Genomic DNA, 26,858 nt, shown 5'->3' with positions numbered 1-26,858 from the left:
TTTTTTTTTAATAATTTGGTACTTCTGAGCAATTTGACGATTTAATGAGCACAGATGGATGTGGGATGAATTTCTAAGAGACAAGTGTTTAATGTATCTGCTCAGATTATTCTAGGCCTAAGCATTATCCTTCCTAGTGCGTGAAGGTAATTAATATTTCCCATTATGGCATGAAAAAACCCATATGATCAGTTAAGGAATGCAGATACACCAATGATATGGAAGTTAATTCATAAATCAATTAGAGAATCTTGCCTGCTGTGTATAATTAGGGTTACTTCAATTATAGCTTATTTTCAGATTTAAGACTCGAGAATCAAAACGCTTAAAATGAGAGGAAGTTCCTTACCATCATATATTGCAAATGGAAGCATTTGCACAGTTGTAGCAGTCTAAATCTATTCTCTCCTCATTCCAGCAAGGCTGAGCTTGTCCCTCCGGTTCTATTCTGTTTCATTGCAGCTGCTTAAAATTGTCATTAGTTGAATGTTTCACCGTCAGGATCCCCCCGAGGTGAAATGAGAAATGTGCAGGATATGGGACAAGCCCCGGAATATTAAACAGTGTGTCCGGACTCCTTTACATCAAAGATTGGAAAGCAGCACCTCAACAGCCAGCTCCGAGGCACCAGGGAATGCTCTTCCTGGTTTCTTTCCATGGCTATGTTTAACTAAAGGTGCAGCATTCCACTGATGTAGTTACACCGGTGCTAAATCTGGTTTATATTGATTTAGCTTTTCTTATAGTGTTAATCTAAACTGATGTGGACCAAATTAAGTGTGCCTAAATAGGGATTGGTTTTTCACTCTTTTCACTAAATTGGTTTTTCATGGATTTTAAAGACAAGATACTACTGAGATAGTCTGCTCTCACTGCCTTCATTACAATGCTGAAGGACCTGTCTGCATTTATTTCTGCTTCCAGTGTAATAGCTGTGCTCAAAGTACAGCATCTCTTTTAGACAGATCTCCCAGTTCAGCATAAAAACATTCCCAAGCCTGTCCCTTCTGCAGTCTCTTATGCGCTGGTCCGAAGCTGCTCCTAAGCCTGTTCCTTAACAGCTGCCATAGAGCTCGTAGTTTCACTCCCTAAAAGCACACTGTTTCAAATCTCCCATTGTTCTTAGGACGCCCTGCACCCACTCAGATTTGCCTTGAATTTAGCTTGAGTGAAATACACTGTTATTCTGTGTTCTTCTATGGAAGAGTTGAATTAGCTCTGTACCAATGGGTCTGCCCTCTTCATCACCGTCCTCCCACTTTAGTCCCGCAAATAGCAGAAACTTTATGTTGGACAGTGCAGGTCCAAGGCACAACTCATTTTTCTAGGGATTCCTGATCTAGAGTTACAGTTGATGCCAAACAGTGAATCAGGTTGCAGCCTACCTACTTAGTATCTGCTAGTCAGGATTTCAATGGGCATAGGCAAAGCTGCTCACAGTCAATCTACAGAGCTGCAAAACTTAAACTACGCTTCAGCAAATGAAACATGCAGCCCTCCTCCAAAAGCTCTCTGATGACATAGTGACCTACGGAGATATGCAACTTACCTTTCCCGAGGCAAAGGCTTGGGCTCTGGCCGAATAGCTGCCATGGAAGAGAGGGGCTGCCTGGCAGGAGAAGGGATGGAAAAATTCAAATCCAAGGAGCCTGTTTTCCTGTGCAGAGGCTCCAGCCCCATAGCTCCTTGCATTTCGCTCTCGATAGGGCATGAGCCTGCCCTGCCGTGGCTGGAGAGAGAGGAGATCTCTGGTCCCACCGCCCCTTGGAGGACTCCTTCGATGGCCGCCTGCGGGTCGTGCGTGGGAGACACAGATGGTGGTGAGCGCGACTTCTTTTTTGTCGATGCTCCTGCCAGAAGCTTCAGCAGCCCGCTCTTCTTCTCCTTCTGCAAAGCAACAAAAGGAAATGTGGGCAGTGAGCAGACATCCCTCGTCCATTTGTGCTCCCTTTGGAAAATCTCACTGTGCATCAGGAACCTTCCCCAGGCTGCCTGTATAGGGATGGGTTCAGGTAGAACCTGAGCCTTTGCTGATAGACATCCTACAAAAATCTCTCCCCATCCAGCAGTGCTGAACTTATTCAGCAGAACAAGGACCTGTTATAGACAACCTCTAGTTTCAAAACTACCCAAGCAGTGATCACGTGCCTCTTGAAAGACATACTGCAGTTGGTGGGACAGCAAAGGTGCAAACTTCCCATGCAGAAAAAGAGTCAACCAGACTGCTGCTCTCTCTCTCTCTTCCAGAGCACTCCTGTTCTCCAGTAGAGGAACTCCCGAAAAGTAACACAGCAGGTGCTATGATGAAAAACCACCAGAGGGAAAGCAATGGAACCGCTCATCATTGCTGCCTCATTTGCTGCTTGCCATTGTAAGCCAGTAAACTGCTTGATGCAGACTTACCGCAGGGAGGACTTTCTTTTACCAAAGAGATGCATTGGACTTTGCATGTTTTATAACAGTGTGAGAAATTCTACTATGTGTCCATCTTAAGCGCACACAAATAAGGGAAGGGGAAAAGGAGCCCTGCAAACACAGTACTGATGGAACAGAATGATCTCTCCATCTTTGAGCAGGAAAGCTCTTTGGAAATACAAGCCAGCAATTCATTTGTTTGTAGACAAAAAGTCCCATGCGAGATTTAAAACGATGCTCATTTATGTGCTGAGTGCTGAAGTCATTTCTCAAAGCAGCTTTAAAGAATAGGAGGACTACAGCAAAATAAATATAAGCTTTTAGAAGACGCTCAGAGTAGTAAATCTACTTGTAAATGTACTCAGAGTGTCTGATGTCTCTGCTGCCTAAGTTCCTGCTGGCACTCTTTACTGCCATGGACTTGTTAGAAAGCAGAAATACCTCAGATGTTAAGATCTGTACATGCAAAAGTAAAGCACGAACCGTGTCCAATGATTTTTGAAGAGCAGAGTCTGAACTACACTTCCAGGTGCCAGTCTCCTGGCACTACTACTAATCCAACTACTAAGGTATTCTGTCACTTATGGGTTACCTTATAGATTAAAGGACCCGTACTGCCAAGATGCTCACCCAAGCACAATCTGAGGGAGTGAAAGGAAGGCCATATGGCACCAACGGATCAGAGCTACCAACTTCATTCTCTGGGGCATAGAAGAGAAGACCATAGACATCTCCTCTCCCTGATGAGGAGGAAGAACTCCTCTGTGTGTAATGGAACTCACTTGAAGAACTAGAAAACATTTCAGCGTTTCTTTTCACTTTCTGATTAAGAAATATTGCTGCTGTCATCATTAAATCAAATTGTAAAGCTCTTCACAAAATTGAGAGCCTCTTCTCTCCCCGTGGCTCACTGAAACAATAGCTCGAATGATCCCAGCATACTGTGTCAATACGCATTTGAAGGTGTCTAAAGGTCAGTGACAGAACACAATAGCCATTGTGGGGCTCTGGAGAAATGGCTATTGTGCAGCAGTGAGCACTTTGAGTCTCTTTAATTGGCAGCTTTGCACATGCAAAGTAACTACACGAACTGAAGCCCTGTATAATGAACAATTAATATTCCTATGTGGTAGCAGCTTTTCTAATTTTTGCTTCTAATTTAAATACCTTGGGCAATTTTCATTTGAAAAACCTTGGATGACTTAGACCATTTAAGGTACAGAAGCCAAAATCTTTGGAAAGAAGGAAATACACGCATTCACAACCATCTGTGCATTAAGAAGCAGATGAGTCTGACAGTCAGCTAATTTTGTTTACAGGAACAGCTCCCACCCTACAAGGTTACTCCTGACATAAATTTCTGCACTGAAGCTGCTGTCCCTTGGACAGCAGAGAGCTACAATGAACGTGCTGAGGTATCCTTGTTCTGCTTTAACAAAAGCAGATAGAGATATTAACAAAAGCAGATAAATAAAGAATTGATTTTTAGGCTTCTCGTAGTCAACTGTGCATCTTACTCAACTTTTGAGACTAAGATCTTTAAAGAGCTGAGATGTTGTACTTCATTTGCTAAGCCAAGTCAAAAGACCCAAAAGTCCCATTATGGCTTTGGGGGAGATATTTGGAGGTGAACAAATACAGAACACCTTAGGGTGCCTGGAGTGTAGACATCGCATCCAGCTCTCTCTCCCTTTGAGTCTGCCACTTGTTCTCAGCCTCTTCTGGTAAGGCAGTACCAGACTCTCTGCTGAAGCTGCTCAGAGCAAACCAAGGACTGCTGGGAGCTGATGATTTGCTATGATGTGTCTCATGAGAAACACATTGGTTTTGAACTTTCTGCAATCAGTAGTTCAACATAAAACCCATCAGGCCTCCTCTCATCTGTAAATGGTCCTAAGTTAAGACTCCTTGTGCTGTGGGAATTCATTAGTGCTCCAATACTACGAAGTCACACGTTTCTTTGAGAGCAACCAGTCATTTTCCATGGCTTTAACAGCCAAAAAAAGAAATGGGAATTTGGAACGGAATGTTAAGATGCAATCCCAGTAATGATTTATTCCAAGTGTCCAAGTATTATGAATCCATTTAATATTCAGTATAATAGCAACCATCTTTCATAAGAAATTAATTTAATATTTATATGGCTGTCCAAGAGAGTCCTTTCTGCAGCAGTTTCACTGTAAATCAACTAAGCACTAAAGGGCTGCACAGAAATGCTCACCGATTGATTTCAGACGTCGCGGGTTTTGAAAAGAGAGAAGTTTACAGCGGACGTTTCTGATGACTGCAAGGAATTACGTTTCTGAACAACAAAAAAGATGCCTCCCCTTTTCCATTCATGGGCTGCTGTTCTATTGCTTTCTAGGAAATCTGTAATCTACCGAAGCAGCTGTGTAATTATTGAGTTTTCTTTGTCTGGTAGCTACGTTTCCAATTGACTGCAAACTGTGTTTGACGTCTCTGCCTCCTGAACCCACCAAGGTCAGATCTTTGCATCTCTGTTGATGGATGGGTTCACAGTCCTAACGGCACTTCTCCCATCTCCTGGCTACTGCCCACATGTCCAACTGAATTTAAATCATCATCTTTGTGTTGTGCAGGTTTTATTCTAGGAGGTTCGCAGTCAAAACTTCCAAGCCATTAATTTTGTAAGGATCAATACCTTCTTTAAAAAGAAGAGAAAGAATGAAACAAATCCCAGGCTGTTTCTAGTTAAGAAAAAAAAAAAAAAAAAGGACTGTGAACACAGACGGTATATATAGGGCAGAATTTCTTACTTCCCCAACAAAGTCTAAGCTCGAGACTCTGTTCCTATGGTGTAGCATGAAGGAATCTCAAAGGAAATCAGTCTCTGGCAACACACAAATGGAATAGGCACCACTTCTGTGACCCTGAAGCATACATTTGGGAAGCCATCACTTAGATAGGTGCAAGTTCCCCTGTGGAACATTTCGCTGTGGGAATATTTTGAAAAGTAAATACAGTCTGAGCTTAAGAACCCATGAAAGACTAGATTAAAATTAAAGTCTCAGATATGTAAATGTTGAAATATTTTGCTTCACAGTAATTGGGGATGATTTTTCCCCTCATTAATAACCCCACTTGAAGATAATAACTAGCTCTTCTTTCAGCTTCAGAGATGAGATGAGCACAGAATGCAGCTACTTCGTTGATGACTGAGTGATAACAGAGTCCCATATCTGCAAAGAAATAATCATGCCGTAATCCAAACATCAATTATACATACTGGTTTTAGTTTGTTTCTTTTCTTCCTGTTTTGTTTTTTTTTGTTGTTGTTGGTTTTCTTTCCATCAGCAGCTCTTAATACACCATTTCCTACCTATCTAGGCTCATTAAATAAATTAGGAGACCTTACTGCAGCTGACAGAAAATCTGGTTCCAGCGATTGAAAAGAAGCAATTTCTCATGCAACACCAGCTACATCAATAGATAACAGAGACAGAGGGAGAAAGAAGGTTTCATTTAAAAATGAAGAAAAAAGAAAACAAAAGTGCTTAAATGCTGCCCTGAGCACTGAAGAACAAATGAGGAACTTAACAATCAGTCAGTACCCCCCAACCACCACTTTCACTGTTTGTTTAACTTGGCCAGTACTTGCTACAGCAAATTTAAGTTAGTGTCTGGAGAGTATTATTTTTTTACTCTGATTCTAACTTGGTTACTGGTGATTGATGCTCAGATTAAGAGGGTAGGGAGTACTTTGAACTATGTATTTTAAGGAGAAAGCTGTTTGGGTTTGTAAAATCCATAAAGTTATTTGATTTGATATTTTGATAATTATTGAAAAACCAAACGGGCACCACCTCAAATGAAAACCTCGTGTTTGTGAAGTCTTTGGATACAGATTTACCATTTGTAGTTTGTCATTATTTCTGATGAGGCATAAGTGACATGCTGAACAAGACAACAGTAATTACTTCTAGGTAATTACTTTTAAGTTATTACTGTGCAGCAATTACTACAGAAGCATTGCTGCTTTTAAGGACTACTTTTGTAGATTATATGATGTAGAAATACGATGACTCTTCTGAAAGTAACGCCTCCTGTTTTATTATGTTGGCCCAAGACATCAGAGGTGGATGTTGGTGGTACGGCAATGGAGGCTGAACCTTCCTATCAATATTACATGTTGTTGCAGTGTGACAGATGGCAGCAGAGGGGCACTCTGACACAATGACGTCTGATGTGGAAGTGCGTATGAAGCAAAGGTGTGTCACTGAACTCCTCCATGCAGAGAAAATGGCACCCACTGACATTCATCAACTCTTGCTGAACATTTATGCAGACCAAACAGTGGGAGGTCAACACTAAACTCTACTAAATAGCATTATATTGCTCTTTGTAGCTGTTGAAGTTTCCATGGAAATAAATAGGAGGCATTACTTTCAGAGCAATCTCCATGACTGCAAAATATACAGTTTTTAATGGAGACAACTAACTCTGGCCAGAAGTCTATTACACCATCAGTATAAACTCAGTGAGGAACAAAAAGAATTCATTCTATCATTAGTTTTTAAATTTCAGCAATTGCAACATACGTACATGCACAATTATATTAGACTTACGGCCGCTGGCTTGAAAAATAACTAACTTGTATTAAAGTCATTAATCACAGAATCATTGGAGGTTGGAGAGGATCTCAGGAGATCACCAAGTCCAACCCTCTGTGCTAAAGCAGGTTCCCTACAGCAGCTTGCACATCAAAGCATCCATGCAGGTTTTGAATATCTCCAGAGAAGAAGACTTCATAACCTCTCCGGGCAGCCTGTTCCAGTGCTCTTCAACCTCACAATAATTAATATTTTCCTCATGTTCGTATGAAACTTCCTGTATTCCAGTTTGTGACCACTGCCCCTTGTTTTGGCACTGGGCACCACTGAAAAGAGCCTGGTCCCATCCGCTCGACTCCTGCCCTGTAGATATTTTTAAGTGTTGGTAAGTTAGGCCTCGTAGGGCATTTCATATGTTTCAATAAACCAACTGCAAAAATAAATAAGTTCAGATCAGTACAGGAAAGCACACAGGCACTTAATCACGTGCTTTTGTTGAACTGAGGTGGATGCAAGGCTCTACAGAGTACTAAACGAGATACAAGGGGAATCTAAAAATGTATTTGAATATTCAATCTATATGGAATGTTAGATCTTTTAAACACTGGAGCAAAGTTAAAGACAAATATTTAGGGAGGAAAAAGCTGGAGTGGAAGCAGTGAGACTCAGCTACCAGTGGGCTTCCTGGACTCTACTGCATTCTTAATGGGCAGAAGGAAAAACTAAAGGTACTTTAAAACTACTTATGGCGAATGAGAGACAGCCCATTTGCTGAACTGCTATCGCCTTTTTTTTCTGTGTTTGATGGAGAGAGCAGCTGATGGATTATTATTATTTTTTAATTTCTTTGCTTTTCCTCATCTGTTACATAGGGAATAGATGATGGTTATGGAAAGGGTAGAAAGTTTTAAGATACGCAACTTATTCCATGCTCTGATTACAGTTTGTGTTTGTTTTTTTAGTGGAAAATGCTGAAAAGAGAGCACCAGGGGACTGAAAGTACCCAAGAATTTCATAAAGTTACTCAAAATTGACTTGGGAACAGATCAGTTGTTTCTCACAATGCAGGAATTAAGAGGAAGCGTAATGAGATTATCAGGCAAATGGCTCAAGCAAAAAACAAAATAGGAAGCACTTTTTCACACAACATATAATTAAACACCAAATTACTGCACACAGGGTTGTGGAAGCCAAAAGTAAGATCGGGTTCAAAGGGGATTAGATAAACTAATGGAGAACTGATCTAGCAAAGGCTGTTAAAATAACGGGATGGATCCAATCTCTGCTTCAGAAAGTCTAAACAGCGAGATGAAACAGTACTTAGAGCATATACAGGGTGCCCCTACCTTGCTACAAAGAGATCATAAAATCAGTGATGATGATTGCTACAATAAAGAAACAAAGATATTTAGCAAGAGCATAGGAAACAGGACAAAGCCAGGAACAAGTCCTTCCCTGCACTGTCCCAGATTTGGAAACTCAGCTGTTCAGAAACTTCATCAGCTGCAGGTGATTGAGAGAGTGCAAAAGGCAGCCACCAGCAGGATGCAGCGTCAGCCAAGGAAGAGAGACAAAAGGTTGGGAAGTGAAACCCCAGAGTAATCTGCAACTGCAGATTCCTCAGCTCCATCTCTGATGTGCAGCACGGCACAGACCAAAGGCTGCAAAGATCACCCTGCACCAACAAGCCACCAAACTACTGGCAATGGGGCTGATGATGCCCTGCTGCTTCCAGGAGCACACCTTGCTTCCTAATCTGGGGTCACACTGCCACTGTACATACCAAGGGCATACCTGGAGCCAGCATGGAGGTCTCCTACATGATGCCAGCCCAAGGCTTGAAGATCTACCCTAAACTGAAGCCCAGCAAATTACAAATCTTTTAAATTTTATTTTAATGTATAAACCAGGTATGAAGGAATGATTTAGGACACTCTGGAAAACTAACTGTAGTTTCTAGACAACTGAACAGATGGACAGAGTATGAGCAGCCTTCTGAAAAGCCATGGTCATTTATTGACGCTAGAGGTAACTGGCAGGTTAGTTTGCTGCTCCTTGTCTCTTGTAAAGAAATGAAGAAGATTTACTGGTCTTGGGGAGTGCCAGGGGCAACACTCACATTTTGCAGAAAGCCAGAGGAAGCTCACCCACCAAACACTTGAGTGAAGGAGAACCAATGATAGAATTCAGGATGTGCTTTGACATATTCCAGTCTTACACATACATGGCTTTGGCTCTCCTGGTTCACAAAGGATGGATTTCATTTCAGAAACATGCAGTTAAGATCACACAGTTTTGCTCCGTAATCTTACTAAATAAGAGCCAAGAGAGATTTGTATTTTTATGGAAAGCAGAAACATGTGGGTAAAAGGTTTGGATTAGTGGAGGTCATCTTGTCCCTTGTCGCTGATGAGTCTATTCCCTCTTGGTTGACATTGTTGTAGCAGCCACGCCACCTCAGGCTGTAATTTCAGCACTAATAGTTTTGGGGTGGTTGGCACTCAGAGGGAAGATTGCTTGTGGAAAATTCAGGCATCACAGCAGGTATATCTTTCTCTCAAAATCAATTCCCCACAGAAGGGAAAAGAGGTTGCCTGTGGACAATGAAAAATTGGCAGGATTTGTGTGTACCAGACACTGAAGTACATTACAGTGAAATAATTCCTACAAACAATTCACCGGTTCATAAAAGATGCATTTATCTCGAGACTGAGGAGACAGCTGAGACCGACAGAACTTATCACAGCCACAAGGACTCTGGCCCAGAGGCTGCAAATGCAAAAGTTCCTATTACTTGGGCAACATACTTCTAAAAATTAGAGCTAAGCTTTGCAATGCTTGGGCAAGGGGCAGGAAGGAGAGGGCCCTGATGGCTCCCAGGTGATCTGACATTGCAGAAGGGGTTTTGGACACAATCAAAGCCGTGAACATGAATATTTCTCTCTCTTGAAAGCTTGCCCTCCAGTTTTGGCAGCTTCCACAGCATCAAACTGGAGCATCCAAAAAGCACTATTCTTAGTACATTTTGTATAGAAAAAAATCAAGTCTTGCCTGATCAAACATCCTCATGAACATCCTTTAGGTGAATGCCCTTTAAAAAATGAAGAAAGGTACCCAGAATCATTTTAAAGGATTGAAAAGTGGCTGTCAATGTCAGAAGGATGCCCGGGCATGTAAACGATGATTTCTCTGATGAATTAACCAAGGCACCATAGCTTTCCAAATGTCACAACACTTGGAGTGCAATTAGTATTGAAGCTCTGTGGTAGTAAAAAGCTTGCTAGGAAAAGCCCCAGACTGCTGTAAAGCAAACAGAATGACCAGGATGCAAGTAGGGAAGGAGGGTCCATAGCACGGTGGCCTTTTTCTCTTTTTGTGCTTGGTTCACTCAGTTTCATTCTACCATCCATCCTGTCTTCTTTTCCTTTGTCTGTTTTACCCAGTTTTTCATCTATGACACATGACCTACAGGTATGACCATGTAATTAAATACAATCGAGTTAAACTGTTGGGCAATGAGGCAATGACGTCCGCTCCATGTTCTTACATGTGACCAGTGCACAAATAACTGGCAACAATAACAGATACGCAGCACACTCCTCTTGCTCTATCAACTACTTGTCTGATAGAGGACAAAGTGACCTGAAATTGAAGGTGGATCATGCCAACTACCATCAAAAATTGGGCAATTTTAAAACAGAAGCTTAAAAAACCTCTGTGAAGGCACTGGTGACATAGACCTCATATCTGAAAATGATAGAAAGTATAGAAAGATAAAATCACAGCTGAGCTGGAGCAGAAATGACAGCTTTGTCATAATAGTCTGTCTCACAGATGAAGTTGAGAAACCCTTTGCACAAGTCAAATATAAGTGCCAGAAGATTTCCCTTGACCATAGTGGTTGATCAAATCATGTTGCCTAAAGATTGACAGGCTTTCTTATTTTCATTTTAGCAAAACAATATGGGTAAATATTGATTTTGAATCATCCTGTCCTCAGTTTGACCATAGCTGATTGCAACGTCTCTGCCTGTAAAGATAAGAGAATTAGTAGCTCATTAGTTAAAGCAATCATGAGTTCTAGTCAAGCCCCTATACTTATGATTACTATTGATGTATCTGACAGTCTTCCTGCGGTTGAGCAGACAATATGATGAGTATCTCCTATGGGTCTGTCCTTTCAGCTTCCACCTGCTAGGACAGCAATGTGTGTGTTTGAGGGATCCCTTCCAGGCTCGTGCTCTCTCTGTTTCAACTCAGCAGCATATGTAGAAGAAGTTAAACTGCAGACAGACAACCAGCTGCTGCCAGTTGCTTTGCAGTGTGTTCCAGGTGATGAATTGCTGTCAAATGGGAGAACATTTCAAACAGGTGCCAGCAGAGCTTGTCTTAGGCCCAGTGCTGTTCAATCTTGTCATTAATTACGTGGTAAATGAGCCAGAGCCGCACTTCTAAAACCTGCAGCAGGCACTGAGTTAGTCTGCAAGCAGTTGAGAGGACAAATGAGAAGAATTCAGTACAATTTTCCTAAAATGGAGAAATGGCTTTAAAACAACGTGGTGAAATCTGGAAAGACAAACATGATGTGGAGCTGCCTGTAGGGGTAAATCAAATGCAGAGATGCAAAATGAGGACTGACCGGTAAGCCAGCAGCTCTGCAGAAAGGGAGTTTCAGGGAATCACAAGCAAGATGTAAGTCAAGATGCTGCTATGAAAAAGGCAAATGGCACCTGTACACACATTAACAAGCACTTTATATGTAAGATATCGAAAGTTCTTACTTGATTCTGGTCACTACTAACAAAGTCTCAGCTGAACTCCACTCTGTAGCACTACTCTATCATACCCCAACAAGCTGCAGACAGTCCAGGGGAGAGCAGAAAGTACTATCAGAGACCTGGAGAACAGTATGTGTGAACAAAGGGTAGGAACTGAGCTCAGTTCGGCTGTGAGAAAGGGAAACTGCATCTAAGCCTGCCAAGCAGAAGTATCTGGTATAGACATAAAGCCTGTCCAGAAAAAATTAAGAAGTTGGAAAATCAGTTTTGTCTTTTATGTCCTGATCAAAGCCTGGGTTATGAGTTTCCCTCCCCACAGCAAGCACCGTCCTGTTGATAGGCTCTGCCTGCCTGACCTCACCCTCTGCTGTCTTGAAATTTATAATATGAAGAATAGCATAATGTGGTACAGGAGGGAATAGAGATCTCTGAAGTCATCAAAAAAGCCAGCAAGTTCCATTTTTAAATATGCCAGTTCTGAACTGATTGTGAACAGGGATTAAAAAACACAGTGCAGAAAATTTACTTTACTGTAAAATAAGTTGGCCGTGGACCCATATTAAATTACTTCTCTCCCTAGGGCATCTGGTGATGAAGCCCAATGCTGGTCTGCTGCTAGCGTGCTGAGTACAGTTTGAGGCGAATTAATATTTCAGCTTCTGTAGTCTTAACTTAAAGACATATATTGGTGAGTGTGAACCAAAGGAAATATATGTAAAATGTAAAAAGACGAGTTCTGTCTTTATAATTGTTATTTGTTTTCAAATGACTGACCACTTGACACCCAGTATTCACTGATTACAGGCAGCCTGCAGATCAAGTGTCTGAAAAACAGCTTCTGCATGGTGCGTTTTCTCAATTCCTGAGGACAGTCTTTTCTCTAGAGGGCATAATAACAGTATTTTTCTGTAGACCATCAGGGACAAGCACTGGCTCTACATCCTGACTTGGTCTGAAGGGAATTACTTGATGCATGAGACATTCAGACCAGAAGAAAAAAAACCACACAACTAGCATCAACAAGAAAACCCCAACAGACTGAATTTAAAATGGCTTTACTACTTGGCAAAATAAAAGTTGAGGACTGGTGAATCTTTCTGCTGCTGCTGCACAATGCAAAATAAACAAAAATGTAGGAAATACGAAAAATACCCCTCTGCTACAACTTGGTTATGGCCTCAAGTTACATGATAAAACCAGAAACATGCTGCAGGTTATCTGCTCTCTGCTACAAAGTGCTGTTTCTACAGTGCTGATGTTGGACAGAAACTGCAATTTCATTTATTTATATGATTATTCTGACAGAGTTGGTTGAAGTATTTCTGCGTTGATCTTAGATGTTTTAACCCATCTACTAAGAGCAGTAATAGAGCAAAGAAAAATAAAGAAAAATACCAGTACCTCTGTGACCAAAAACATAGACTGGATCGATGGGCCAAGGTTAACAGCATGGGTTTCAATAGGGCTGAGTGTCAAGTCCTGCATTTTGGTCACAACAACCCCAGGCAACCCTACAGGCTTGGGGAGGAGTGGCTGGAAAGCTGCCTGATGGAAAGGGACCTTGGTGTGCTGATGGACAGTCGGCTGAATATGAGCCAGCAGTGAGCCCAGGTGGCCAAGAAGGACAATGGCATCCAGGCTTGTATCAGGAATGGTGAGGTGAGCAGGACTAGGGAAGTCATCCTGCCCCTGTACTCGGCATTGGTGAGGCCTCACCTCAAGTACTGTGTTCAGTTTTGGGCACCTCAGTAGAGAAAGGACATGGAGGTGCTGGAGCAGGTCCAGAGAAGGGCAATGAGGCTTGTGAAGGGCTTAGAAAATCAACCCTATGAGGAGAGGCTGAGGGAACTGGAGCTGTTTAGTCTGGGGAAAAGGAGGCTGAGGGGAGACCTTATTGCTCTCTTTCAGTACCTGAAAGGTGCTTATAGTGAGAGTGGGACAAGTCTCTTCTCACTGGTGACAAGTGACAGGACAAGGGGAAATGGCCTCAAGTTGTGCCAAGGTAAGTTTAGGTTGGATGTTAGGAAACACTTCTTTACAGAAAGGGTAGTTAAACACTGGAATAGTCTCCACAGGGAGGTGGTTGAGTCGCCACCCCTGGATGTGTTTAAGAGCCGTTTGGATGCGATGCTCAGGGATATGATTTAGCAGAGGGTTGTTAGGTAGGGCACTATGGTTAGACTGCGGTTAGACTTGATGACCTTTGAGATCTTTCCCAACCTGAGTAATTCTATGATTCTATGAAAAGATAAACACAGACACTAAAAAGCTGATTACGGTCAGTTTTCACAGCAAAGTTCGAACTTTGTACCCATAACACAACTGTATTAGTGCTTGAGATATTTGTATCTCAGTGAACGATCTCTTGTCAGTTTAAGACTTGCTGGCTTGTAAATTCATATTTGAAAAAACACAAGGGAAAGAAAATGGGACCAGAGTCTCTGAGATGCCACCAGCTCTGATGCATTGCAAGTTGCTTGCAGACTTGCACTGTCTTCAAGGCATCTGACTTTTTAGCATGGCTTTCTACTGGAGCTGTTTGATGCTTGTTGGGAGCGATGGGGTGGTGCCAGGAACAGTTATTTTCACTCTGTGTTTTTAACCTGTGTGTGGGAATTGACATTAGGGATCATCAGGAGCCCACCTGCAGGGTGCTGTACCAAGGGTGCCGTAGCCTGAGGCAGAGAAGAGGAAAGTAATGGGACAAATGGAGAGTGGGGAAGACACATGCATACGCCTGCAGCCTTCTGTCTCCAGTGCTCCCATACATGCTCTTTCGTTCGTCAGCCCTACTCTTTTCTAAGAGTGCTAAGGATTCAGTAGAAACCTGTAGGTCCTGTGTGTTGTAAAATTAGGCTTCTCCAAGTGCCAGCACAACACTGCATCTTAGCATGCAAGCAGCTTCGCTTCCATTTAGGAGATAAAGTGAATTTCCTCTTGACACTAAAGCACTCTCCATCCTCGCCTCCCCTGGGTCTGCTTCCCCTTATGGCTGCAGAGTACAGCACAGAGCCACTCGAAACTGTGTAAGAGAAATCCACTGCAGCTACTTCAGAAATCCTGTGACAGTGCTACAAGGCTGATAAGCAGGGTGGAGAGAGGGGAGAGAAGAGGAAGAGCTCTCAGAGCCTGCTTGGCAGTAAAGCCAACACTTGAAATATCTGTGGGGAGTTTGAAAGCATTTCCTAACATCAAAAATGTGAAGAAGAAAAAGAAATTTTGATCAATGGCTTATTGCCCTTGATCTAAGCTAAAGAATCCTAGCCAGTCAGAAATAACAGAAATCTGTTTTATTGTAAAGCAGAAGTTTTCTATGTTTTGACAGCTGGGACTCGTGCTTTTGGCTGGGTTATCTGCCAGCCTTAAAATATTTATCAGTGAGTTGCCAGGCTTTTGTCCTTTCAAATTGAACACTAATGATGAAGGAGAAGGTGCTGGAGAGATATTAAGCATGAGCTCTCTTGCCCTAGAGCAGAACTCTGTGGCCTGAATTCACATGACCAGAAAAAGAGGTTTCCACTCTCTGGCCAAGTTTCTGGTGAATCACTTGCCGGTCACAGAGCCAAGATCTGCCTTCTGGAGCATGGGAAGCAGCAGTGCATCCGTGATAAATTCAGCCCCCTCTCCTTTGTTGAAAGGAAATGGATTAACAGTATGTATTCTGCACACAGGTCTTCAGAGAATTGGGCTAAAATATTCCAGATTAAAGAATTCCTCCTGAAGAATGAACTGGAAATCACATGCAACTGAAAAGTCAAATGTGATTCTGAAAATGATCAGTGAAATGGTGGTGGTGGTGGCCAGGACCAACTCAGATGTCTTACAGGCTACCCAAGCTAACCAGCTTCACAGAACTTATCCTTTGTCAGGCCCATTTTACATCGTTATTTCAGTGTTGCTTCTTCCTGATGCTTTCTACATTTTGATGTACTTACTGTAAGAATTCAAACCAGACTCTTTTGCTCCTGTGCAATTTGTTCATTTTCATGTCCTGCTCTGCTTTCATTTAGTCACTTGGCTGTTATTCCACTTCATATTAGTACAAATCTAGAGGCTCTCTTAGGTGAAGTGGCTACAAAGTGAAAAACATTAAATGATTTCATATCTACTAGGAAGATGGAATTTCTCTTCCAAAACTTCAGGGTCAGTCATATTGACTTTGTATTTGGAAAATCTACTTCCATCAACTCTGTTCCCAGCTGCCTTTATTCGTCCCAGGGTGACCACTATTTTTGTCATGTCATTTTCTATCCGCACAGTCCTTGCAAGTGTTCAGCACTCTACTTCTGAGACTGATCTTCCATTTTCCGGATAAGGAATTCAATTTCTCTCGTTGATGAGAAGTGATAACAAACTCCTCACTCAGGGACACGTTAAAATGAGAAGAAGTCACAACACAGACACTAACAGTAAATGAAAACTGAAGGTGCACTACCATGTAGAATCCCTTCCTTCAGGCACTTTTAGTTTTACCGACTGATAGCTTAGCCACACAGCTTTAATGTGAAGTAAAGCTGAAGAGCATCTCAGAGTTTACGAAAACAACATTCTGAAGGGCCTACAGTCTGTAGTGCTACATAAAGTCAGGGTGGGTTACTAAGTGTGGTCTCTAGGCAGCAAACCAGGGAAGGCAGAGGGAAGTCTTGATAGAAAGGAGGAGAAGCAGAGGGAACTCTCTCTATTCATGTCCATACTGGCATGTAAAATAAGACCAAGCTTTAGGATCAAACCCTAGTCCACAACCACTCATCTCTGTAGGTTTGGCTCTCTCCCAGGACAGTATAGGGGCAGAGCGAAGGCCATGCCATGTATCAAGACTGTTCTTGATGAGTAGTCTGGATGAAGTCAGCCTATTTTTGATGGGGAAGAAAGCTTAGAAATGTGGAAGCCTTGTCTTGCCCTGCTTTATAATGTATTCCTTACATCAGGATCAGGCCAAACTGACTGTACCATTTGATGATTGCAGCTATTTTGAGCAGAACCAATATTTGAGAGTGTGAGTGGCACCAGTGAGAGAACATGTGTTAATTGGTTCGGTCCTCACATGCAAAACTCTCGTTGAGATTTGCTTATCCAGCCCCTCTTTGTGTTCCAGCAACAAAGTTACTAACTTTAAAACCGCAAATAGATTTTTTATCTCAGCATAGTTATAAAAACCATTTCATTTTACACTGCCAACTTTCAAATGTTTCTTTATACACTGGCTAGGTAAAACAGTAAGGAGTTGGTGTAGCACAGTGATGAATTAATGACTTGCTCACTAGAGCAAGTTCTTATTTTCCTCTTAAGCAGATACCAGGCCAGACATTTTGGAAGAGCTTAATCAAAATCCTCATCAAAAGCCAAATGAGTGGATTTTAAAGAAAGTTTAATTACAGTGGTCTAACCACCCAGCATGATTTGCTTGATTTGATTAACGCAATGAGGAACACATTTAATGAGAAATGCATTAATTCATTCAAACAAGTGGTTTTGTCAGAGGTATTAAGTATCGGCCCAGATTATGTACAGCAGAAACTATTATAGCAAAAATTGGCTGAGGTCAGAGCAGTAGTCATGCCGTAATTACAACCTCTCAGCCGTAAGCTGAACTTGTACAGTGCTTGTCATGATTGAAAAAGCAGGGCTCTCGACTTTAAAAAGCCCCCCAAATATAGGGCTTTGCTTCCATTCCACAGCTGGTCTCCATCCCTCGCTTTTGGATGTTCAGAAAATTCAGGAATTGGAATGGTATTTCTCTGAGTATCAGGTGGTTACACAAGCAGACATTATGAGCAAATGACAAAGCTGGAGCTCAGTGGGCTTCTGACACCACCCAAAGCCCTCAAGCAAACAGCCCGTTCCCCATTTTCATTCTCTTCTACCTCTCTCATGCCCTTGTAACTGGGGATTGTACTGGCAGCCCTTCTCTGCTGCTTGGCTGCATCTCCACACCTCTGCTATTGCCCTTCTCTCTCCTGTGCTGCCCTGGGCATGTTACCTCCTTGACTTCTGCCATGTGATGTCTGTATTCAGTCCCTGTTGGTTTTTCCTGCAGAGTCTGCTCTACCTCTGCGTGAGCTGCCTTTCCTGTTGCTTTGTACTGAGTCCATACAGCCCTGAAATGGCTTTGATTTAACAGCATGGTTGAGCAGTCTATAGTTGCACAGCACTATCTATTGCTTGGTCTTACCTCAGCTACCACCAGCAGCTTTGAAACTGCTCTCTCACAGGGCTGTAGGCTGGTTCCAGCATCCTCCTGGGATAAGTGCACACTGACAAGTGCAGATTGGCATGAAGGCCATGTTTTGACTCTTGTTCATCTCCCATTTAAGTCAGCCCAAGTGTGACAGTCAGACACTATTGTAAATCTGAACGCAGGTGCCAACTTTTACCTGCAAGTTTGAAAATTCTGAGGAAGACTTTCAAAAAAATAAGCTGAAGTGGAAAAAACCACTTCTTACAACAGAACCATGACATCCAGTGGATCCTCAGAATGGCCATCCCAGAATATGCACTTCTTCCTACATACTACATGAACACTGTACTACAGTGAACTCACACTGACAATCTGCGTGCAAATGAAAAACTCAGTTAACAACAGGAGCAGGTTTCTCAGTACAGCCACTCTGCCTCTGATTGCTCAGCTCTCACTCTCCATTGAATCCTACAAAAGAAACTGCAAGGCCAAAAGTCAGGGTTAAAATCCAAAAAATGACTGGATACTAAAAAACACCAAATCCAACAGCAACGCTGATTTTCTGGCACGTTGCAATTTACCTCAGACACTGCTTGCTAATCTCATTTTCTCAGGAGATAATTACCTGTGCATTTCTTCCACCCTGTGTTCGGTAGAGCTGAAGACCTTATTACGACTCCTCTTTCCAACATCCCCTCCGTTCCTTTCATCTTGAAGTACTTGACTGATTATTATAATGAAACTAAACTCAGACAAATTGCTTCCAGTCTTGGCTTATCTGGCAGTTTGCTAGTTATGTCTCTGATTCTATATTTTGCCTCTCAACCTTGTCTGTTTTTTCCTCCTAACAGGTGTAGCAATAACATATATTACCTCTCTCCACAGATATTCCTTCCGAGTGTTATGGCTGCTCCCTGTATACCCCCAAACTTGCCTTGCCAGACTCCACTTTGGAAATACTGAGTGTGGTTCCAGATACGTCTCCAGTTCTTGATTCACAGATTCCTTTCTGAGTAGTAACATGGCTTTTAGTCTGGCGCTATCCAAGCTCTCAACAGCTTCAAAGAGATATTTGGGTTTGATTTGGATTATGCAGAGAGTAGGAGCACAATTTAACTGGCCAAACATCAGTCATTATTTATAAAGGGAAAGGAAGCACCATTAGTTCAGACCTTCCTTAAATGAAAGTGAAATATGACATGGAGGAGATTCAGGAACATATTACTCAACACAGTTGAGCACAGTTTTGTACCATTCTATACAGTCAGAGATTTAATATCACTTCTCTCCAGTACTTCCCAGGTACTGTACTGATCTTTGGCAATGCTCACTGTATTGAGGCAGTATATTATTTACTTCTCCTCTTTGTGAAGCTCAAAAATCTTCACTCTCCTTCCCTGCATTCAAATTCAGTATAGAATCATAGAATCATTAAGGATGGAAAAGACCTCTGAGATCATCTAGGTCAACTGCCAGGCCATCCCCACCATACCCAATGACCATGTCCCCCAGTGCCACATCCACACGGTTCTGGAACACCTCAAGGGACAGTGACTCCACACCCTCCCTAGGCAGCCTGTGCCAGGGCATAAAGGTGTAACTATCTGGGAACAGCTAACCAGAATCTTATGTAGAAACTCAACACAAATAAGCATAGGAAATTTTGGTGTGTCCCACATGGGCCTACACAATCGCATGCTAGCTTTAGGAAGTATTAAATATGCTACTACACAAAGCTCTGAAGCAACATGCAAACATGTGGGATATACAAGAAGGTATATTTGCAGGCCCTGGGTCCCTGTTACAATATCTTTCCACAAACCTGTGAGAACTGGATGCTGGTTATCAGAGCAAATAGACAAATTCAGCAGGAGAGCAGCTCTGCTCACTTATCCTAGAGGGCAACATAAGAGCAATACCAGGGAGGGGTGGGGAAAGGACAGAGCACAGAAGCAACCCAAGGCACTGCAGGTGATTAAAACCCACTTCTTCCCACAACAGCAGCCTTTACCTTCTCATTTTTCCTCTCCTCGGCCTTGCCAGCAGTGCTGGGACTAGCAGGGCCACCCAGGGGTCCGCCGCCTGCCTCGCCGTTGAGGTGGGCTGCGCTGACGTTGGGCGGTGTGATGGCAGCGGCCGCAGAGGTGAGGGGGATGAGGGGCCTGGCCCCCGGCGTGGGTGGCTGGTGGCTGTGCTGCGGGGAGATGGCAGAGTGAGGCCGGATGGTGGTGGCCGGCAGGCGGGAGGGTGAGCTGGGCGTCCGCAGTGGTGAAACTGTGGCGGTGGGACGTTCTGGCGCTGGCACAGGAGGGTGAGCTGTGAAGGGAGGTCAGAGCATGGTTAGGTCCCCACTGTGCTGCCAGACTCAGTGCTAAAAGGATGCTGGGGGCTGATGAAGACCTACAGCACTTAGTCTGCACTGAGGATACCTGAGCCTGAAAGTGTTTTTGGCAAAATCCTAGAAATCCCTGAAATGCTAGGGGACAATAATGCATGGGGCCTAAAGGGTTAGCCTGCATGATCCATGATGACCTTGCAGAAGGCAATTACAAATGGAGGTCTCTTGTTTCAGCCTTAACAAAAAGATCAGTGGCACAACACTGAGCTATGCAAGATAAATTAAGCAGGAATTCACTAGAGACTTTCTGAGATCAGCCTCATCTCTGCCAGCAAGGTCCCTTAGAGACTGTGCAGTGCCTTTTAGTCTAGCTTGCCCTTATGAGCACACACTGGCTGTAACTGCTAGCAACCTGAACTGGTGCTCAGCTGTTTAATGGTGACCACAGCTCACTGCTGAGGCCACTTCTCCAGGGATCTGTGAGCCTGTTGTATGTCCCGTGTTTCAGAAACATGACGAAGCTCCAGGTCCTTAACCACATTGTTTTCTCTGACTTCCATATTGGTTGATCGCTTAGGTGTAATCTACAAACACTTCAGTTAGGTACAGAGCATAAGCTGAGTACACACTCAGACATTCCCCCATCTAAATGATTCCATAGCAGAACTTACTGGCAAATATCCATTTCACAAATTATTTCAAGGTTCCATAGTCTGATTTAGTTCTGCACCAGTGCAATATCTGAACATCTGAATACTTTTCTGAGCACAACCTATTGACCCTCTCAACAGTGGCCTCTTCTGCTGGCCAGGGCATCTACCTAGAATGTGAAAGCAGACAGTCTAGTCACTGGGCACTCACTTTGCTTTCCCTCTTGCTCCTGTTGCAGCTTTCCAGATAAAGTCCAGTAGAATTACGCTCATTCCCAACAAAAAGCTTTATTTCAACAATACAGATTTCTTTAACTGTGACAATTGTTCTGTGGATTCCTTACAAATTCACCTAAAGGATACATTTTAATGCGGGACCAAAAGCAGCTACTGGACTTCACTGAATCTATAACTAAGCAACAATTGCAGAACAACTCAAACCACTATTTTGTTGTTTCTATAGTTAGCAACAGCACCCATTACCAGGGATTAAAATGACAGGGAGTGTCATTTGTCTCACACTGACTATACCAGCTGTGTGCTTATGAGGTTGGGAGGAAATTTAATCCTTCAGCTGTATGCCATATAATGCTGGACCTGATGGGCAAGAGATCATCAGATTAGCACCTCTAAAGTTTCCATGTTTCTCCCTCGCAGGAACTCTATGACCCTACAACATTTCTTTTTGTTAATGTTGTTCATAGAAAACCAACAAAACTATCATTAACTGGTCTTAAACTTGCAGTGATTTTAGATGCAGCATGAGAAAGGGCCTAAAAGTTGTTTTTAGAGACTCCTTCAAGGCTGTTATTATCAGTAACCAATTCCTTTCTCCTTGGTTTACCAAGAACATGTATTGGAAAGTGCAATCCATTTCTGGAGAGAAACCACTGGTACCACTGGTTATCTTGAACTGATTATCTCCTGAGTTTCCTGTTTGAAGCTTGTGTAATGAGCAATCTCAGCTGCTAGAAATCTAATTTTCTGGGATGGTTAAGCTTGCAGGTTCAAGGTTTTGAACTACTGGTTGCAGAAAGGAATGGCTTTCATAAACCTGAAGGAAAATGGAATTTCACAGCACGTATCTGGATGTGGAAGACTAATTTGATAATTATATTAGGTACATTAATTCTTTCATATTGTCCTCAGTGTTTATAAACTCAAAGGAATGAGAAAGCAAGAAAACCAGAAAAATACAAAACCTGAGAAAAATCAACAGTGAGCAAAAGTTCCCACTTTTTTTTTTTCCCCTGCAATTTCATCTTCTTACTGTTACAATGTATGGCTTTGCTCTGGGATCTCTGGATCTGGACTGTGCTGCATCCAACATGCTATTAATTAGCAAAGCTCACTGAAGGCTATTTTTGTTCTACACCACTCATATTTCATTTTGGGTGTATTCCTACATTAGTGGCCTTGTGCAAAATTGATTTGTTACTCATAGATATTGCAAGCCAACAGAAAACGTGATTTGAATACCGTGCCAGCCTGCTTCTCCTGGAAGGCTTTTCGAAAAGGGAATGTGCATTACCCTGTCCTGCAGGACTTTAGAGACCTTCTGGAGAGGCAGTGGTACACTGTATATCAGTCAGGACATCCATTATGAAGAAAAATACTTCAGGGGAGCTCACCTGCCTGTCCGCATTGGGCACAGGAGGCACTGGAAAGCTCCCAGAAGCTGAGGTGCCAGAGACTTTCTCCCTAAACACCCTGCAAGCCCTGCACAAGAAAGGACATTTCTGCCCTTGCACTGCAGGAGTGGAAGGCCTTTTGACAGTCTGTCTTGAGGGAAAAGCAACAGCCCTTTAAACTACACAAAAAGAGAATAAATAGGTTCTCCCCCAGTGTGACATGGCTGGCATCTAAAGTCCTGCTGATGTTTGCTGAGGAGAAGGAGCTTTCTCTGTTCCAGATTCAGATTCATGTGCATTTGATTACATTTTCTTGTCTTTGGCCTGGACTGTGCAGGAAGTGAGATTAGATGGTCACAGTGGTTCCTTCTGGCTTCAAAAGGTATGAATCCGTGACTTGCACTACACTATATTGCTCTGACTTGCACTACACTATATTGCTCATTTGGGTTTGCTTCATTTTTATGAAAGATCTCAGTTTTCTGCAGTCACAGCCTTTGCTGATCTGCCTTTGTAAACACCGTGGCTCACATCCCTATAAAATACCAGAAACAAAATGTTTTAAATTCTTCTGTTAAGTTCCACCACAGGATTTACTTTTACTTTATTCAACATCAGAGCTGCTTAACATCAGGGAAGGGGGAATAAATTGTGCTCCAGAAAATTGTGCCATACATCAAAACGGAAACCCAGGAAGAACAGAGCCACCCTGTTGTGAGAAGCTCTTATTCTCGTTCCAAAAAGGTGGCAGTATTTTTCAGATCTCTCACTCTATCTCTAACACCGGTTCCCCTTCTGCCTAATAAATACCTTTCAGCCCTATGGCCCAATGAAATGATTCTTAATTTCAAGACATGCGTTCCTTGCTCTGTGATATGGGCAGTATTTCTCTGTCAGCGTGCCGACCTCACTTGGGACTGCTAATCTCCTTAGTATGCAGGGTGCTTGCTTTCGCTCAGATAAATTGAATAAATATTTGTAAACACCATAATCTATTTCAGCTGTAGCAACAGAACAATCTGATAAACACAACGCGGTTCCCAGAGATCAATAGAAGCCTATAAATATTACAAGCAAGTAAAGCACACTCTATTCCACGCGGAGCTGTGCTGGTGAAAGCAGCTTGGGGAGGCTGGGGAAGCTCCCACAGGAACACGTACGTACCCATCTGCATGGCGCTGCGGGTCTGGCTGGAGGGCTGCTGTGCCGAGTACCTCAGGCAGTTGTTCAGCTGTGGAGAGGATGCCTGTAGCTGGGGATGTGTTTGAGGAGTTGTGATGGGGACGGCTGGCCTGACAGCCGTGGCGGCAGCGACGGCGGCGTGCACGGCCCCGACGGGGTGGATGGATCCTGGGGCACCTTTTGAGGCCTGAGCTCCTGCGGCTGTGCTGGGTCTGGGCTGCCCGGCTCCCACTGGCACCCTGTGTGGAGATGGAGATCACAGACATTGACACCCAGGCACCAAGCTGATGGGCATCCCCACTTACTCAACATGGTACTCCCTCGGGTAATAAACTGAGCTTTATTTGTACCCTTACAGGACACAATAGGTATACCAGAAGACATTTTTACCCCCTCATCCCATGCGAAGAAGTGTAGGGTGAAAACAGAAGATAACTTTTCCAACCAATTTTTTTCTTAAGCTACACTTCTGTCTATATAATTTCTACTGAAAATGCAAATCTAAGTACAGAAGAAATTATTATCTCCCAAATGTTGTTTTATGGGCCTGAAGCTATTTTACAGGCAATGATGAAGCAATAATTAAAACAGATCTTCCTTAGATCTTCCTTAGGACCAAGCCTGCATACAGCCTCACATGTGGGAAACAAGTCAGAAAGCAGCAAATTGGTGTGTGGCTTCTGAAGGGGACTGAAAAGCAGCAGGCTTGGCAGGGGTGGGCAAGCCTGAGCTCTGGCTTTACCTGTGCAACCAGCCCTAGCTTAGACTTGCTATGGATACAGAAAAGGCAAGAGAGTGCAGCTGCCCTTACTGGGAAGGATATTCAGACAATAATTGGCCCCTCTTTTCCTGCTACCTTAAGCTGCATGTATAACTCTTCTCTCATCTGAATGACCATGAAGACCTCAGCAGGGAAGAACGAGGTCATGCAGTGAGTTCAGTCTAAATCACATCTCATTCTTCTTACCACGGAGCTAGAAACTTTCTGACTGGGGAAGGAGGACATCAATGGACAAATCTGCTTGCTGCTCAGCAAATCTTGCTGAGTTTCTTACTCAGGTTTCTGACTAATTTCCCAGCAGGAGACACTACAAAACAGAGGTATTGTTTTGTGCTGTTCTCCTCTACTTGGCTGCTCCATGTGCCAAGGGCTTCCGCCAGCAAAGGGCAGCGAAGGGGGATATGATGCAGAACAAATGAAGGAGGAAATGGAAATAAGACATTGTCAGGTGTGAGCGAAGGAGGAGGATATAACAGACAGGGTAAAAGACCAACATATGGGGGTGAGATTGGAAAAACTACTGGGGTCCCAAGAAGTTGTGTGGGAGAGGCATGAAGAGGGAGTACGCTGAACAATCAGGCACAGTCCAGAGGATAAGACAGACTGGGGAACAAACCCCAAGAAGAGACTGGAGGGAGGAAAAGCCAAATATGAGTGAAATTCTGATAGAGAGGCCAAAGGACAGGTGGAAGATATGGTTAGAAGGTTCAGAAAACAGCTGTCTCCTCTGCCCCTTCTATCAAAAAAGAAAAACATAGGAGGAAAAACAACACTCTAGCATTGGTGTCATATGAAATCTAGACAGGGTTTACTTGGATTACATTTTGCTTCAAACACTTTTCATCAGACTTCAGGTAGGAAGAGTCTAGGAACCCCACCAGCTGGAAATCATGACTGTCTGTCATTTGCCTTAAGCTGGCAGAGTAGAAGCAAGGTTCAGCTTGATCTAGCTTGTCCATCTGTGCTAGATTGGGTTTGCCAGAAAAGGACACCTGGTAGTCCACTGAGGGCTGCCTTGGGCAAATATACACCAATAGGCACATAAACTTCATTTGTGACTGCAGTAGAGCTGGATGGAGGCTGGATATGGCAAATTTTCTCTGCTGCCCTTTGTATGTCAGTCTACCTGAAGGGGCTTGCCCTTTTCTCACCTTGCTTTCCTCACACGTGCTCTGACAGCTTGTAAATCTAGTTCACTGTTATTAAATTCACGGTCAACTTCTTTTTCTTGCTTTTTGTAAGGAGTGGCAGAAAACCATGTATGAATCTAACCCTCTGCTTTGCTGTCAAAATGAAGGGGAACAAAGCAAGTTTAAAGTGCAGCAAATAAGGTATTTTGTTGCTAGCAGTTTTTTCTTGCTGTTCTCGCTGACAGTGATTTACACAGGAACTTAATTAGCGCCCAGGATCATAAATATAATCATAAAGCTGCTTTTGGGCTTTGTGGAATGGACTTTTGCCCTTCAGCACTTTTGTGTCTTGTTCTAGCTGTGACATGCTGCATTTAATAAAGTCTTGCTGATTCAGATCAACAACACTTCAGCACGAATCGCTTTACTAATTAAGAGCTGAAGAGACAAGGAGTGAAGGCTGCTGAGGGCCTCTATAAAATCAGGTAAATACATTTAGGTTGATGAGCAGTGAAGACCCCATGAAGTTATGATTTATTTATTTTTTTTAGCTAAAATGAAGTATTAGGACTGTCAAGAGGCTTAGTCATCATCATCTCATCTGGTGTTCATTTTGTTCTTGCTCAGATCACATATTACAGACTTCATATAAACCAAAGATGGAAGAAACCTGGACCAGTTTTTGAAGATCAGCACCCTCTGAGTGGTGGAGCACCTTTCTCTGCAGAAAAAGAAAAGATGGGGGGATCGTGTGCCTATAGGAGGATGCAATGACAGCGTGTGAGATGAGTTCAATTTGCAAAGCCAGAGCTGCTCTAAAGGAATGATGAGCAAACACATGGCAGCATTTGTCTGCAAGGAGCATAAGTGGTAAAGCAGCTGGGGACACCTGTGAACTTTCTCCTTAGATTTCAGACTACCTCAAAGCAGGCTATGGATCAGAAACACTTTGATTTCTTCTTCTCCAATACCTAACTCTGACAAATGGCTTTCTTCCCCATACATGCTATTCTTTCCTTTTCTCATCTCATGCAACAAAGGCAGTTAAAATGAAACAATTTGCTGAACTCTTCTATCACTTCTGAACGCTAATGTTTCAAACATTAGTCTTGTCCTAAATGATCCAAAAGCTCTGATTTCAGAAAAACTAAATCTTGGTGAGGAGCTACTACAAAGCAAGCCACAGGCATTCCTTGCTTTGTTT

At 42.9% G+C, this 26,858-nt stretch overlaps 1 protein-coding gene across 4 annotated transcripts in view; it reads right to left on the bottom strand.

Moving 5' to 3' along the window:
* Nucleotides 1-26,858, bottom strand: part of SH3RF3 (SH3 domain containing ring finger 3) — a 221,266-nt gene that overhangs the window by 14,187 nt on the left and 180,221 nt on the right. For all 4 annotated transcript variants that reach the window (XM_085552248.1, XM_085552255.1, XM_032442587.2 and 1 more), the window contains 3 exons: nt 23,726-23,982; nt 19,954-20,258; nt 1,550-1,887 (listed from right to left, as the gene is read on the bottom strand). In XM_085552248.1, coding sequence (XP_085408374.1) covers nt 1,550-1,887; nt 19,954-20,258; nt 23,726-23,982 — 900 coding nt within the window. The remainder of the gene's footprint in view (nt 1-1,549; nt 1,888-19,953; nt 20,259-23,725; nt 23,983-26,858) is intronic.

The sequence above is a fragment of the Coturnix japonica genome, chromosome 1 (genome assembly GCF_054131305.1).
Source record: "Coturnix japonica strain WE chromosome 1, WE-NBRP24, whole genome shotgun sequence".
NCBI classification, from domain to species: domain Eukaryota; kingdom Metazoa; phylum Chordata; class Aves; order Galliformes; family Phasianidae; genus Coturnix; species Coturnix japonica.
Note: the sequence above shows the minus strand (reverse complement) of the source record. Positions and strands in the feature narration are given on the sequence as shown.